This window comes from Gobio gobio (assembly GCF_949357685.1).
Source record: "Gobio gobio genome assembly, chromosome: 23".
NCBI classification, from domain to species: Eukaryota; Metazoa; Chordata; class Actinopteri; order Cypriniformes; family Gobionidae; genus Gobio; species Gobio gobio.
Window position 1 is genome coordinate 8655598 of NC_137119.1, and position 13076 is coordinate 8668673.

The following is a 13076-nucleotide window of genomic DNA, read 5'->3' on the forward strand; positions in this document are numbered from 1 at the left end:
TTTCTGGCCGTGAAGAAATACGCAATGGTTAAACATTTGGTCATCTTATAGATTTTAATATCCACATAGCATCTTTTGTAGTTGGCAAAACCGCTCATTGAGAATTGTGCACTGGAGATATCAAGCGCGCGCATGATCTTGATGTGCTTAATGGGGCGATCAAGCAAGTTGCAACCAAGAACAAAAGCCCAACAGTGACTCTTTTCTTGGACTCAAGTCCTTCACTCCGACCATATACTGGTCCCAAACAAGCATAATTATGTAAGGCCATGACGAGAGTCAAGTAATGCAAACTATTTAAATATTAAAATTAAATTCGTCACGATTTAACGTTTTAATGCATTAAAACGTTACTCTGGGGACTTGGTTATATTTAATCTCTGTTAATAATGAGGGGAACCAAAGTGAAATTAAATTACTTAAACAATAATTCGTCCTGCTGAATTAGTGGTGCAAAATATAAAAGCAGACGGATTTTCCTTTTTTTTTTTTTTTGTTCCTCCTTTTTTTAAGGACTGAAATGTCATTTCCATTTTAAACGTTAAATCCTAAAGACTAACTCTTGTCCTCGTGATACTTAACACCAGTGGTTATTGTTGCAATTATTAATTTAGACTCAGTTTATTTAAAAATGATAGAAAAATAAATAGAAATAATATTTGTTGAGTTTCTCAACCTCCAATTCAATTGTTTAATGAACAGTCGAGAAATAAAATATTGAAGGCATTTTTGTTGTACGTTTAATTCTTTAATATTGTACGAAAAGTAACCAAACATTATTTTGTAAACTAAATTTTACATACCCTACGAACGCATTTTCCATAAATACCGATTATCTCTAACATGTGTTACCGGTCCTTTACATGCGGATAAATATGGAAAATTGAGTTATATACAAGTAATAATTTCTTGCAATTGCCAATGCAATAGACAGATAGGTTTATACTTTATCACTTACATAAACAAGATTGACACGGAGCTTCAGGCTTTCACTACACGGTTTATCGACATGACATTAAATAACAACAACTGTGTGCTACTCAGACTGGACTGGAGACGAAATGTTGCACTGGATACAAAAGCACATTAATACTAATCGGTTAGGTAAACGTGTAGACTGTGGTAATACTGGGTAATTCACATTTGGTACACATAAACTATAACATTCTTTTCAGTCAAGACTATTCATCGCAATATTCGTAAAACCATTTCATTTTCCATATATCTAGGGACCACATTTTTTCACAAATTCCCTTAAACTGTATTATGACTATTTACAAAATAAAATATTACATTTTAAACTAGGTGAATCTTTATGTACAAAACAAAACAGGCTGTGACCTGCTGGTAGCATGCAATTGAAGTTCTCTGTGCAGTCTTCCGAGAAAAAAAAATGAAAAAAGGAAGAAGAAGAAGAAGAAGGGGAAAAAATAGCAAAAGAAATGGAGGACAAAATCGGCTGTCAAGAGCGTTGCACACCCCGTCCATGCACTGCTCTCTCTAGACAACCTTTCAGATTCTTCACATTGTGTGTGTATGTAGGTCCACGCGAGAATAGGCTGACTTTTGAGTCTTGGTTCCAAAGCAGTCTTAATTCTGCAGTCTTTTGAAAATATTTACACGTACCATTCATTAAAATTTGACGAAAGGGTGCTGTGGCTGCTCGTGTGGTGAACTGTGGATGATGCTGGTGATATGGAACTGCTGCTCTGGTTTTCTGTGGAAGGGGACACGATGGTGGGCGGCGTGGAGGACTCGTAGCCGGAGCTTGCTGCCGGGGAGGGTTGGGATCCTTGAGACGACGCCTCGTGAACCTGCGCCGAAGGCAAACAGAGATCAGCGTGTGCATAAAGCTAATATACTGTCAAATGTGTATCATAATTATCTAAAAAAAAAAAAAAAAAACACGTAACAATGAAATAGATTCTATCAGAATGATGTCTAGATATTACATCGATATAACATTATAATTTCGGTGCACATTTTTCAACACCTTAAAAATATTCCATGAGAGGCCACATAAAAACAAACTGTAAAACAGCGTTCAGTAAACTGAAAAAAAAAGAATAAAACGTAGGTGAAAAATAATACAATGTAATGTTATCGTTACCTTCATGTGTTTCCGGAGGGAGCTGGGATGTGTGTAGGATTTATCACACATTTTGCAGAGATATGGTTTGTCAGAGGTATGGACGTGCATGTGTTTCTTACGATCACTGCTGTTCGCAAAGCGCCTGTCACAGCCTTCAAACTCACACTTGAACGGTTTTTCACCTAACAAAAACACAGAGCAAACATCTCTCAAAATACAATTTTATGACACGTGCATTTAAAAAAAATCTGTTTCATTTGTAGATGCATAAATAGACCAAATAAAAATGAGCAAATATGAAAAAGTTATTGTCCCTATATTTCACTACTGAACTCACAAAATTATTCCTTTAAATTTCGCCCTAATTATTTACGTTATTTTGCAACGATAATGTACTCTTACATGTTTAATTTGTTAGATATTATACAACCAATAACGAACACAAATACTAATTCGCGTCGTATATAATTATGCTTGGTGTGAACAATTTTTTTTATAGGACAAAGAAACAAATAATAATACCAACATTATTTGCTTGGCAATAAATGCTTATTTACGGTCCCTTAATTACAATTTTTTTTTTTAAAAAACGACATCAATTATAGAAATGTGTATATATATGAAAATAATGAATTTCTTACCGGTGTGTGTTCTTTTATGGATTTTCAGATTTTCCGATCGGGCAAATACTTTTCCACAGCCGGGGAATGGACACGGAAACGGTTTCTCTCCGGTGTGCACTCGGATATGATTCACAAGTTTATACTTTGCTTTAAACGGTTTCCCTTCCCGGGAACACTCTTCCCAAAAGCAAATGTGGTTCGACTGCTCTGGCCCCCCAACGTGCTCTACCGTCAGGTGGGTCACAAGCTCGTGCATGGTGCTGAAAGTTTTGTTGCAGGACTTTTTCGGATTCGTCAGCTGCTCTGGTTCGACCCATTTGCAGATGAGCTCTTGCTTAATGGGCTGTCTCATGTAGCGAAAGAAGGCCCCTGCCCCGTGATGAGCAGCCATATTCATGTTCATGGGGCCATAGCCGTGCAACTGAGTCGAGGCGTAATGCTCGGACCTCGGACTCGCGACGTGACCGTATTGCTCGGCCCTCCCGTACATGTCCCCGGAAAAGCCCAGGCGCATCTGACTGTTCACCACGTTGGAGGACGCGTGCGTGGCCGCTTGCTCGTGCAGTCCCGGGAAGAGCAGGTGCCCAGCGGCGTCAGAGTGTCCATGTGGTCCGGCGAAACTTCCAGCGGCAGAGGCGAAGAGACTGTGCTGCGCGCTCGTGGCGTCTCCGAAGCCCCGATTGCGAAAGAGAAAGTCCCGAGTGGAGTTGAACGCGGCGGTGGAGTACGAGCTGACATGAGTGGGGTGATGATGGTGTCCCAGGGCAGCGGCGGCGGCGTAACCGGGTGCCTGCGAGGAAAACGCCGTTTGCCCAGAGCCAAGATCGTGGGAGCTATGGTTGATTTTAAAAGCGCCCATACCGTCGGCGAACGGATTGATACCCAAAGCCACTTCTCTGTCTGTAACTTCGCCTGTTGAGTGATGTCTGGTGGAGCCGAAAGTAGTCACTCCAATGGTGGGATACTGTGGTCCTGCGTCCAAGAGCATCTTCAGTCTGCAGCGGTGGAGACTGCGAGAGGAAGAATCTCTAACAACTGTCTCTGCTTGCTATTTCTCTGACTTAAGTCTGTGCAAGGCAAACTCCGATCCCCTATTCCTATTTACTTTTAGTAGAGAGGAATTTCCCTCTCCTGCTCATCCGATGCACACGCAAATCATGTGCAATATTGTCTTTTGCGGTTTATCTTCCTGTGGCGCAACTTTCACCTCCTCAGTCAGGCGGTGAGCTTCAGACTGATAGTCGCAATCATTCCTGCAGATAAATGAATTGAAAAGACAACACAGTCCACCCCTGATGAATGGGGAAGGAGGGGGGCAGCACGTGACCCCGTGCTTGGACCATCATTGGAGAGGGCGCTCTCCCCCTACTAACATTCACTCACCAAATAACAGCCCGCCATGCCTCAGCATCGGTGCGATTGGTCGGTTTACATCATCAATCTATGGGATTGTCGGGAGGTTGCTGACTGTGATTTTGCTCTGGATGTTAAAATTCAGAAAACAGAGTTTAGCGAATGCATGGCCGAATAATAGCTTTTGTCCTAGACGGAGTGCTTCCACGTTTGGCCTACTTATGTGGCAGCCCGATGCTTTGAGAATAACCTGGCGCGCATCTAGTAAACACTCGCTGAAATGTGATACGGTGTATATTCTTACACGAATCTTGAAACTCATACTCATGAAAAACCAAATATCATACGGTCTTTCAATAAATGTGAAGTTAAAATTAAATGTTTATTAGTTATCAATATTTATGCCTCACGTTCATTTTTGAGCAATCTAATGCATACATTTAAGCTAATCCAATGCTTTTGTCAACAGTAGCTACAACATATTATCTATAAAGATAACTGTAATGCACCAACATCACGTTTTTGGTTACTTTAATAGTGGGCGTTGTGTAGTTAACTTTTTTTACAGGCATCACTTTGAGAGATCCCTGGGAAACTAGGCTATTCCTTCACTGGTTTTGCAATACGCAGTAAAAGTCATTTCTGCACAACACTTGTTTGATACTGTTGTTGGAATCTAGTTAGTGCTTTGATATCCACATTATGCCTTAAAAGCAGTGCGTTTTACGCCTCTGATTAGCTTAGTTTAAAAAAAGGCTATGTGCCTAAACTCAATAGGCCTTCCGTTGATAGGCTACCTTCAAACTTCAAATAATAGTTTCAAACCTGCGAACGAGGTGTCTTTTTTCTGTTATTCATATTTCTAACCTGTGTTTTTGAAAGAGCAAGGCCGTAATGTATCACCCTAGTGTGTGTAAAACTTGTGGGTTGTGGAAGTTGTGAAGTGGGATTTCTCTCTGCAGGAAACTCCGGCGGCTGGAGTTCAAAGCCGCATGAACAGACGAACCATTAAAATATCATCCAGACTGCAGCCTTCAGCTCCATACACTCTCAAACTCCTTCCAGAGAGAGAGAGAGAGAGAGAGAGAGAGAGAGAGGGAGAGAGAGGGCCAGGCGAAGCTGTTGAGTTGAATGTTTTGTCCAACGGACGTTATCTGTATAAAAGAAATCTGGACGGTGTCTTCAACAGGTGAAAAACGGTAAGACTCTAGCGTGGGGACGAAATAAGTTTTGGAGGATGGAATCATTTGGAAATATTTTAATAACGTGTGTTTTTTTATTTTATTTTTCTACATATGCAAGTACTGCTTGCAACAGTAAAATTAGATTTTAAAAAACTGTAATCATTGAAGTGTACTAGATACTATTATTATTGTTGAAGTTAAAGAATATCAAAAGGACAAGCACACCTATTCTGTTTGGCGCCATTCAATTTATTATTATTTTTGTTAATCTACTAAAAGTATCAATTAGCCAAAATGTGCCCTACGAGTGTAAAAAGCAACTTTATTGCATTTCCCCCGTTGTCTATGTGCTTGATTTTTTTTTTCTTAGAACGAATCTTTTTTGTTTTGTTTGTTTGTTTGATTGTTTGGCCTGCAGTAGAATTTTGTTAATCTCTATGATTTAGGAAAACTCAAGTTTTGTCAAATCAAAAACGTATTGTGTCTTTGCATATTGTCCCCTTTACCACACGAAAAGAAGCTGAAAAATAAACTTTGAGCTACGAGCTAAAGAAATTCCTGAAGAATGCAACTGCGATCCCTTCGACCCTAAGCCCCAGCCATTTGACTAACATATTCACTAGTCATAGTTCATACAATGTTTACTTATTGATGAGACGGATTGTGTGGGTTTTGTCACCAGAGGCCTGACAGATCAATTCATGACCTTTCTCAAGGGAATACCAATTTATTTGCATCAGTAATTGAATGCATCTTGACCTTGATTAAAATGAAGCCACCTAAAATTGAAGAAAGGTCACGCTTTTATTATTTTCAAAAATTACATTTGTGGATTTTAGACTCAGTTTTGGATTCACGTGATCATAATACGTGAACATGAAAACAATCACAATGGCCTTTAGATTAAGTAATGTTTCCGTGAAATGCGATTTTTCCGTCGTACAACCACAAATTAAAAGAAAAAAAATCTGAAAGAAAAAAAAAAACTTTGTTATGCCACGGCTGTTTTCTACGTTTTGCACTGATATGCTGTAATAACATAAACTATATACCTTTGAGTGAAGTTACTAAGCAATGACGGCTGGGGGTGGGGGATGTCAACTTTTTCCATTTTTCATCGAGACACATGAGCTCTAATACAATCTAAATGCTGTTTCTGTACCCTCACGTATAATCTGCCTAATTCCGGTGGAGCTTGAACATATGATATTTGACATATCTAATAGTAACTGTCTGACCTTTCTAGATCAGCTCACCCAACACCTCATGTCTGACCGGTTTGATTAAGGTACTCATTCTGTATCGGAGTTATGTATTTGCATTTTTATTGAGCAAGGAGGAAACATTCCATGCACCAAAACTTATTTCACTACATCATTGCACTTTTTATGGATTATTGCATTACATATTGGAAAATTAGATACATACAAACAATAAGATCAAACTTTTATTTTGTATTATAAGTTATGCTATTTTGGATTTTCCTCTTAAGTTCAATTTTTTTTCTCCTTGCGGCAAAATTGAAGCAAAGTATTTTAAAACAGTCTAAAATATCACTGTATTAAATGTGCACTTGATTTGTGTGTGTATTTGCATTAGATAGATAGACATTTATTTGTTTTATTTGTTACACCTTGTGGACATTTAAAACACCACTTAGATATACATTCAGATGAAGTCAGTTTTATATTTTGAAATATCAGCATTCGCTTAAAACGCCTTCCCTTTGGAAAAAGTTCAAAGAAGGCCATTAAAACTCTTGAGCTTGTTTTCATGAGGTGGATATAACTGTCCACTTGCTTTCAAGATAGGCTGCAACACAACAGCCGGTTGTTGATTCATGGTTACTTTATTCATAACAGGTGCACTGTCAAGAGTATCTTTATTAAACAACGATGAGATAAATTTTACGTTTCGGATAGACTGGCTTAAGTGTGTATTAGGATTTTTATTTAACAGCTACTCGAGCCATGTTGCCAAGACTTCTTTGCTTTGCTGCCCTGTACACTTTTGATGAAGCACCACCTCCTGCGTGCCTGATCCGCCGCCGCTGAACAACTGAGGCCGAAAATTACCCCCGATCATAACAACAGGTCTTTTGCGTTACTTTTTTCCCTCTGGACAATAGGCGACCTTCGCGCTTTTCACAAGACACCGATCCCATGACGACGCAGAAGCACCGTCAGAGGAAAAAAGGGGGTGTGAAAACTTTTTTCAACAAAATGGTTAATTACAGAAAAAACGGGGTCTAAGCAAGCAGCGTGCTACTGCAAACTTTGTAGCCTACTAACCGCCGTTTTCTATGTTTATTACGGAGCTTCTTCAAGATGTTTTCTATAACGGACTACCAGACGGAACATATATGTCGCTTTTTTATTGCATGCGAGTCCACCCTTTCTAGTTTACTTATTGCGGTGAGTAGCTACAACGCACTATTTTATAGCGCAGTCGCACATTTTCCACAGCTGTAATATAAAAAAAGGTTACGTTGCTTCGTTGCAACTTCTGGATTGCAGTTAAAAGTACAATAACCTTTGCATAACAAAAGCATTTTTTTTCATCCGCTGCCTGAGGCTCGGCGCATGCGTGCTCGCTGTTTGCTGTCACTAAAACATTTTTCTTCGCATTGGAAACTGTCACGAGTGACGTCAATCACGGAGCTCTGACCAATTAGAGCGCTCGGTGATTGTTTGGCTCCACGGGCTGCAGCGCCTACCATGAATCTCTATTCAGTATATCAAAGCGTCCTGCTGCTGCCTCTCAACCGAATGGGATTCCACGTAGGCACTGAGATAGCAACTAAACTTTAGGGGAAGTTTAATTTTTTTTTTCTTCTGTATTCTTCAAAGCGATTAAAATATATTTGTCATCATCATTATTATTATTTTGCCTGCTGTCAAGTTATTCTAAAATTAGGAGTAATGAGCGTGGATGCTTTGGGAAGCCCTGTGATGGACCCCGCGTTTTCCAAACGGAACACGACGCTGAGATTAGTTGACTTGGCAGGGGCTCACCACCATCACCATCATCACCACCATACCCCTCAGAGCGTGACAGGCTTCCCGGGGTTCAGCAGCCATCCACACTCAATGGCTCACTCGCACCCTGGGGAGATGACTGCGGAACCCCGCCTGGGGCCGAGTCCATTCGGGCCAGAACACATGGGGCACTCCGCGGCCCTCAAAATCAGCCCAACCCATCATTATCCCCACCACCATCACCACCACAATCATCATATTGCAGGCCACAGTGAAGTGGTCTCCAGTCAAACGGGAGCTTTTGGCCCGGTGCAGGCGGCAACGGTCCCGTACTCTATGTCTCACACGGCCCAGGCGCTATCCGCAGGTAGGGATTTCCTCATTCGCCGAGATTTGACAGCTCAAGCCATGCCCGTGCTGACCGACCAGACTTCTGGTTCAGCCTCTCACCACGGAATGTTTGTCTCAACAACAGGTAGCTATCCGGGACACTATGGTCATCACCCCGACCCTGGGAACCATACCCTCTTCCCTGGACTTCATCACGAGCAGCCATCTACCGGAGCACCAGGTGGCCAAGCCTTGAACGGACAAATAAGGTTAGGAATACCTGCCGAAATGTACGTTCGGTCTGATCATTTGAGTCAAGTAGCGAGCTCCAGGGCAGACCCGTTCGCTGCTTCTCCGCTGCACGGATACGGCGGGCTCAATCTGAACATGAATCTCAGCGCACACCACCACCACCACCACCACCACCACGGAGCTGGCGCTTTTTTCCGTTACATGAGGCAACCGATCAAGCAAGAGCTCATCTGCAAGTGGCTGGAGCCAGAGCACTCCGCCAAGAAACTTTGCTCTAAAACTTACAGCACCATGCACGAACTAGTGACACATGTGACTGTGGAGCACGTTGGAGGACCAGAGCAAGCGAACCATATCTGTTTTTGGGAAGAATGTCCGCGAGAAGGAAAGCCATTTAAAGCAAAGTACAAACTTGTGAATCACATCAGAGTGCACACCGGAGAGAAACCGTTTCCCTGTCCATTTCCCGGCTGTGGAAAAGTATTTGCCCGATCGGAAAACTTGAAAATCCACAAGAGGACACACACAGGTCAGTGACTTAATTTGCTGTCCCTCAGGACAATTTAGCTAAATACTAGCGACTCGCAATGCTAAAGTGTAAACAAATCGATGCACGGCAAGTAGTTATAATGAGGTGAGCTAGCTTGCAAGCTAATTAGATGCGCAGTCTGTCTAAAATTCTGCTTATTTAAGATGTTTTATAAAAATATAACATGCATTCACTTATCTAAGCTGTAAAGAGTTTTCGCATATCACTGGCAATTTTTTTTATTATTTCGCTGTTATTGAATTAATTTGATAATTCTATTTAGTTTACGCTAATAGAATATATTAGCTAGCCTACTACTCGTTTAGCAATACGTCGCTTTTAAAAGAAAAAAAAACAACCACAAAGGTGGAGCATTGTGGAAAGCTACCTTTTTTATTTGCTTGCTTTTTTGCCCCCCCCCAAAATAATGCATTCCTTACTTCATAACAGCTTCATGATGTCCCAACACATTCATATGTTTGGGGCCTACTGCGTCCAGTTTAGTCGTAAAAAAATAAGAGATAGGGTCCTGACTTTTTCCCCATAATAAATCGCTTATGGACACCGGCTGTTTATATTACAATTATTGTAAGTTGCACACAAGTTTATCCACGTTGCAAACTCTTATTCGCTACTTTTCACGACATTATGAAAACTACTAACAGTCTTTTATATATATATTAACGTAGGCCTATTTCCCTTTTTTCAGACAAATTTGTTGAAGTAATCTGTAAACCCTGCAGAACGTTACACAGGGTCATGGTAGCATTTTTAGAGAGCTAGTGTCTTGTTTTGCTTACGCTGCAGCTTGTGTGTGTGTGTGTGTGTGTGTGTGTGTGTGTGTGTGTGTGCGTGTGTGTGTGTGTGTGTGTGTGTGTGTGTGTGTGTGTGTGTGTGTGTGTGTGTGTGTGTGTGTGTGTGTGTGTGAATAGGCTTTAGAAAGAACTGTCTAAAACGACTGTCATTAATTGCACCAAGAGACACGATTTGTAATTATTTCCATTTGTCGGAAGTGACGATAAGAACGCATTTGCTGTTTACACATTGCAGATTGGCCGCATGCAACAAGTCGGTATCAAAGTTCTGAAAGAGTAAATCATACGTGACTTTACAGGATAAACTTTATATTTACTACTAAGTGGAACACATTGATGCAATCCATTTGGTTTAGTTATTTTTTCGTTTTAATGCTTTGTGGGCTCTGTGCAACTGGACTAATATTTTAGCAATGTTCGGCAGTGAGTTTCACTTTTCTTTTCTTTTTTAAAATCGCATTGGCATAATAAGGTTTTCAAAAGGAGGGATGCCTACGTGTAGCGTTTACCTGGAACTATAACAATCCTTCGGTTTTGATGTTTAACCAACGCTGTTTATTACTTCTGTGCGACGTTCCCGGGGGCAGCCACATTATTTTCTTGCTTGGGCGGTATTTGAATCTTTGGTTATGGATATGGTTTCCCAAGGGTCTCTTCCTTGCTGTTTTCTTGTAGTACACTAATATTCTTGATTGGCTTTCTCGGCCCAACAGCTGAAGGTCAAATTGATATTCAGCAAGCAACTGTAATTAGACAGCAGCAATTACGTAGTCTTATAAACTCCTGGAGCTTATGTCCTTCGGAAACAAGCGTGATGTGATTAAATGTAATTAATTCAAACATTTCTATTGCCTGGCCGCCTTTTCCAGCAGCTATTATTGTTACAGTGGGACAGGCCTAATAGCAGTTTAGATGGTGGATCAGATGTATTTTATGAGATCTCCATGCTCTACATTCCAAAGGTAAATGAAACTACTATGAGAGCGCGTGCACGCTTAAAAAACGGATGCCCAATAATCTGTAATTGTGAAAAGAAATCATTGCTGTCTGATTGTTTCAGTCACAAGGGGCTTGCCACGAGAGCAGACAGAGCAGTAAAAAGATAATCACGATATCATGGGGCTCATGTGACCTGATTTAGCCTACCCTGCACAGACTGACATGCGTTTGACTAATGCAAAGTGTATTTGGTTATGCGCTCGTTATAATGATGTGCTTCGTTATAATGAGTACACTTGTGATGCACTTTGCCTATAATGACCATTGTCACAACTGTTTTGTTGTTTTAGGTGAGAAGCCTTTCAAATGCGAGTTTGACGGCTGTGACAGACGGTTCGCCAACAGCAGTGACCGGAAAAAGCATTCCCACGTACACACTAGCGATAAGCCGTACAACTGCAAAGTCAGAGGTTGTGACAAATCGTACACGCATCCCAGCTCTTTGAGAAAACACATGAAGGTGCACTGCAAGTCTCCACCTCCGAGTTCGGGCTACGAATCATCGACTCCATCTCTTGTTTCTCCTTCATCGGACTTGGGACGGGAGCCAGCTCCCTCTGCGCTCTCCGAGCCACTCTCATCATCGTCCCAGCCGGCCAATTTAAGCGAATGGTACGTGTGTCACAGCTCCGGTGCCAGTGGCCCTCAGACCCCACCCAGCGGCTCCTCCACACCGGGCCATACGGAGGGGGCACCGTACGGCAATCCCGAACGGAGGGACGCCTTCTAACAAACTGCTAGCCCTGTAATATTCATTTGGCAAAGTGACTGAAATGACTTTGACATCTTTTCTTATTTGGACAGTCCATTTTGGACCGAATGGTCGCAGGTTCAAAGAGTAGGCTTGTCCACTGTTACTGCCTTACTGAAGGATGCACTGGCCCTTTGACAGCTAATGTCACTGCCTAACCACCAATCGATATAAAACATGTCCCGAGTGTCTATGTTTATAAATAGTGTACTGACCGTACGCATGTCACTGTATCATTTTGTAAATTCCGCTTTGATTTCAATATCTTAATTTATTTTTTAATCGGTAAAGAATTTCTTTTTGTATCATTGAACCAAAGTGCTTAATTATTAAACTTGTACAGTTGTAAATGACGACGTTTTAATGTCTATGTGTGAACAGTACTTTTGTAAGGTTTCGTCTTTCAGCGATTTTTAAATGTTTGCTACTCTACTTTGTACAAAATTAATATTTCGGATTATTTGAATTTCATAAAGACGTAGACTCTTTCCTCTTCTTGTGCTTTCTCCAGCCAGGCCAATTTGATGGAAACGGTGTTATTGTATTTGATATGACGTTTCATTTATGATTAGTCATTTATCAATGTGGTTATTTTGTGATTTTGTAAAACTTGTCAGCAATCCATTTTTATGAAAAATATCAATTATCAGAAGAGACCTTAAAATGTGTACCGAAATGCCTTGTACGTTGTCAGTATTTTGAATAAATTGTGTATGATGCAAAGCTAAAAGATCTCCTTACGCTTTATAGGAAAAAATAGACTATAATAATTAGTCATCTAACCCCTAAATAAAATTTAAAAAAATGTAAAAACCCTAAATGGTCAAAATATGCATTGTCCTCAAATAACGTCACAGTAGATACCAGCCAACTTAAAATAAATTTAATTATCTTAGCGAAACCTATTGCAATAACTTTTTATTTCCTTTTGTATTGCTTATACACACAAATATACCCTAGCTTTACACTCCAATTACATGGGCAGCAATTGATGAAAGAGTTGCATATTTTCACACAGACTTCAAAGAGGCTTTTATACAAAGAGACATTTTTTTTCCACGACGGTGAATCTTCATGGTGAGTTAAGATTTCAATAGCAAAAGCCCAGTCAAATTTAAATAATATGGGCGACGGGGCCGTAGAATATGTTCTGTCAGAAAGAATGCAATA

At 40.6% G+C, this 13076-nt stretch overlaps 2 protein-coding genes across 3 annotated transcripts; one reads left to right on the plus strand and one right to left on the minus strand.

Annotated features, from left to right (window-relative positions):
• Positions 1–510: 510 nt before the first annotated feature.
• Positions 511–3972, minus strand: zic1 (zic family member 1 (odd-paired homolog, Drosophila)). Its single transcript, XM_079806035.1, has 3 exons — positions 2734–3972; positions 2111–2274; positions 511–1814 (listed from the first exon to the last, which is right to left on the minus strand). The coding sequence occupies exons 1-3, from the start codon at positions 3701–3703 to the stop codon at positions 1617–1619; spliced, it is 1332 nt and encodes a 443-aa protein (XP_079662161.1). The 5' UTR covers positions 3704–3972; the 3' UTR covers positions 511–1616.
• Positions 3973–7290: 3318 nt separating this feature from the next.
• zic4 (zic family member 4) lies at positions 7291–12632 on the plus strand. 2 transcript variants are annotated; one of them, XM_079805481.1, is made up of 3 exons: positions 7302–8597; positions 8706–9341; positions 11446–12632. In XM_079805481.1, the coding sequence occupies exons 1-3, from the start codon at positions 8174–8176 to the stop codon at positions 11883–11885; spliced, it is 1500 nt and encodes a 499-aa protein (XP_079661607.1). In that variant the 5' UTR covers positions 7302–8173; the 3' UTR covers positions 11886–12632. The 2 variants fall into 2 exon arrangements, with proteins under 2 accessions (XP_079661606.1, XP_079661607.1); XM_079805480.1 differs by having other exon boundaries at positions 7291–9341.
• Positions 12633–13076: the final 444 nt, after the last annotated feature.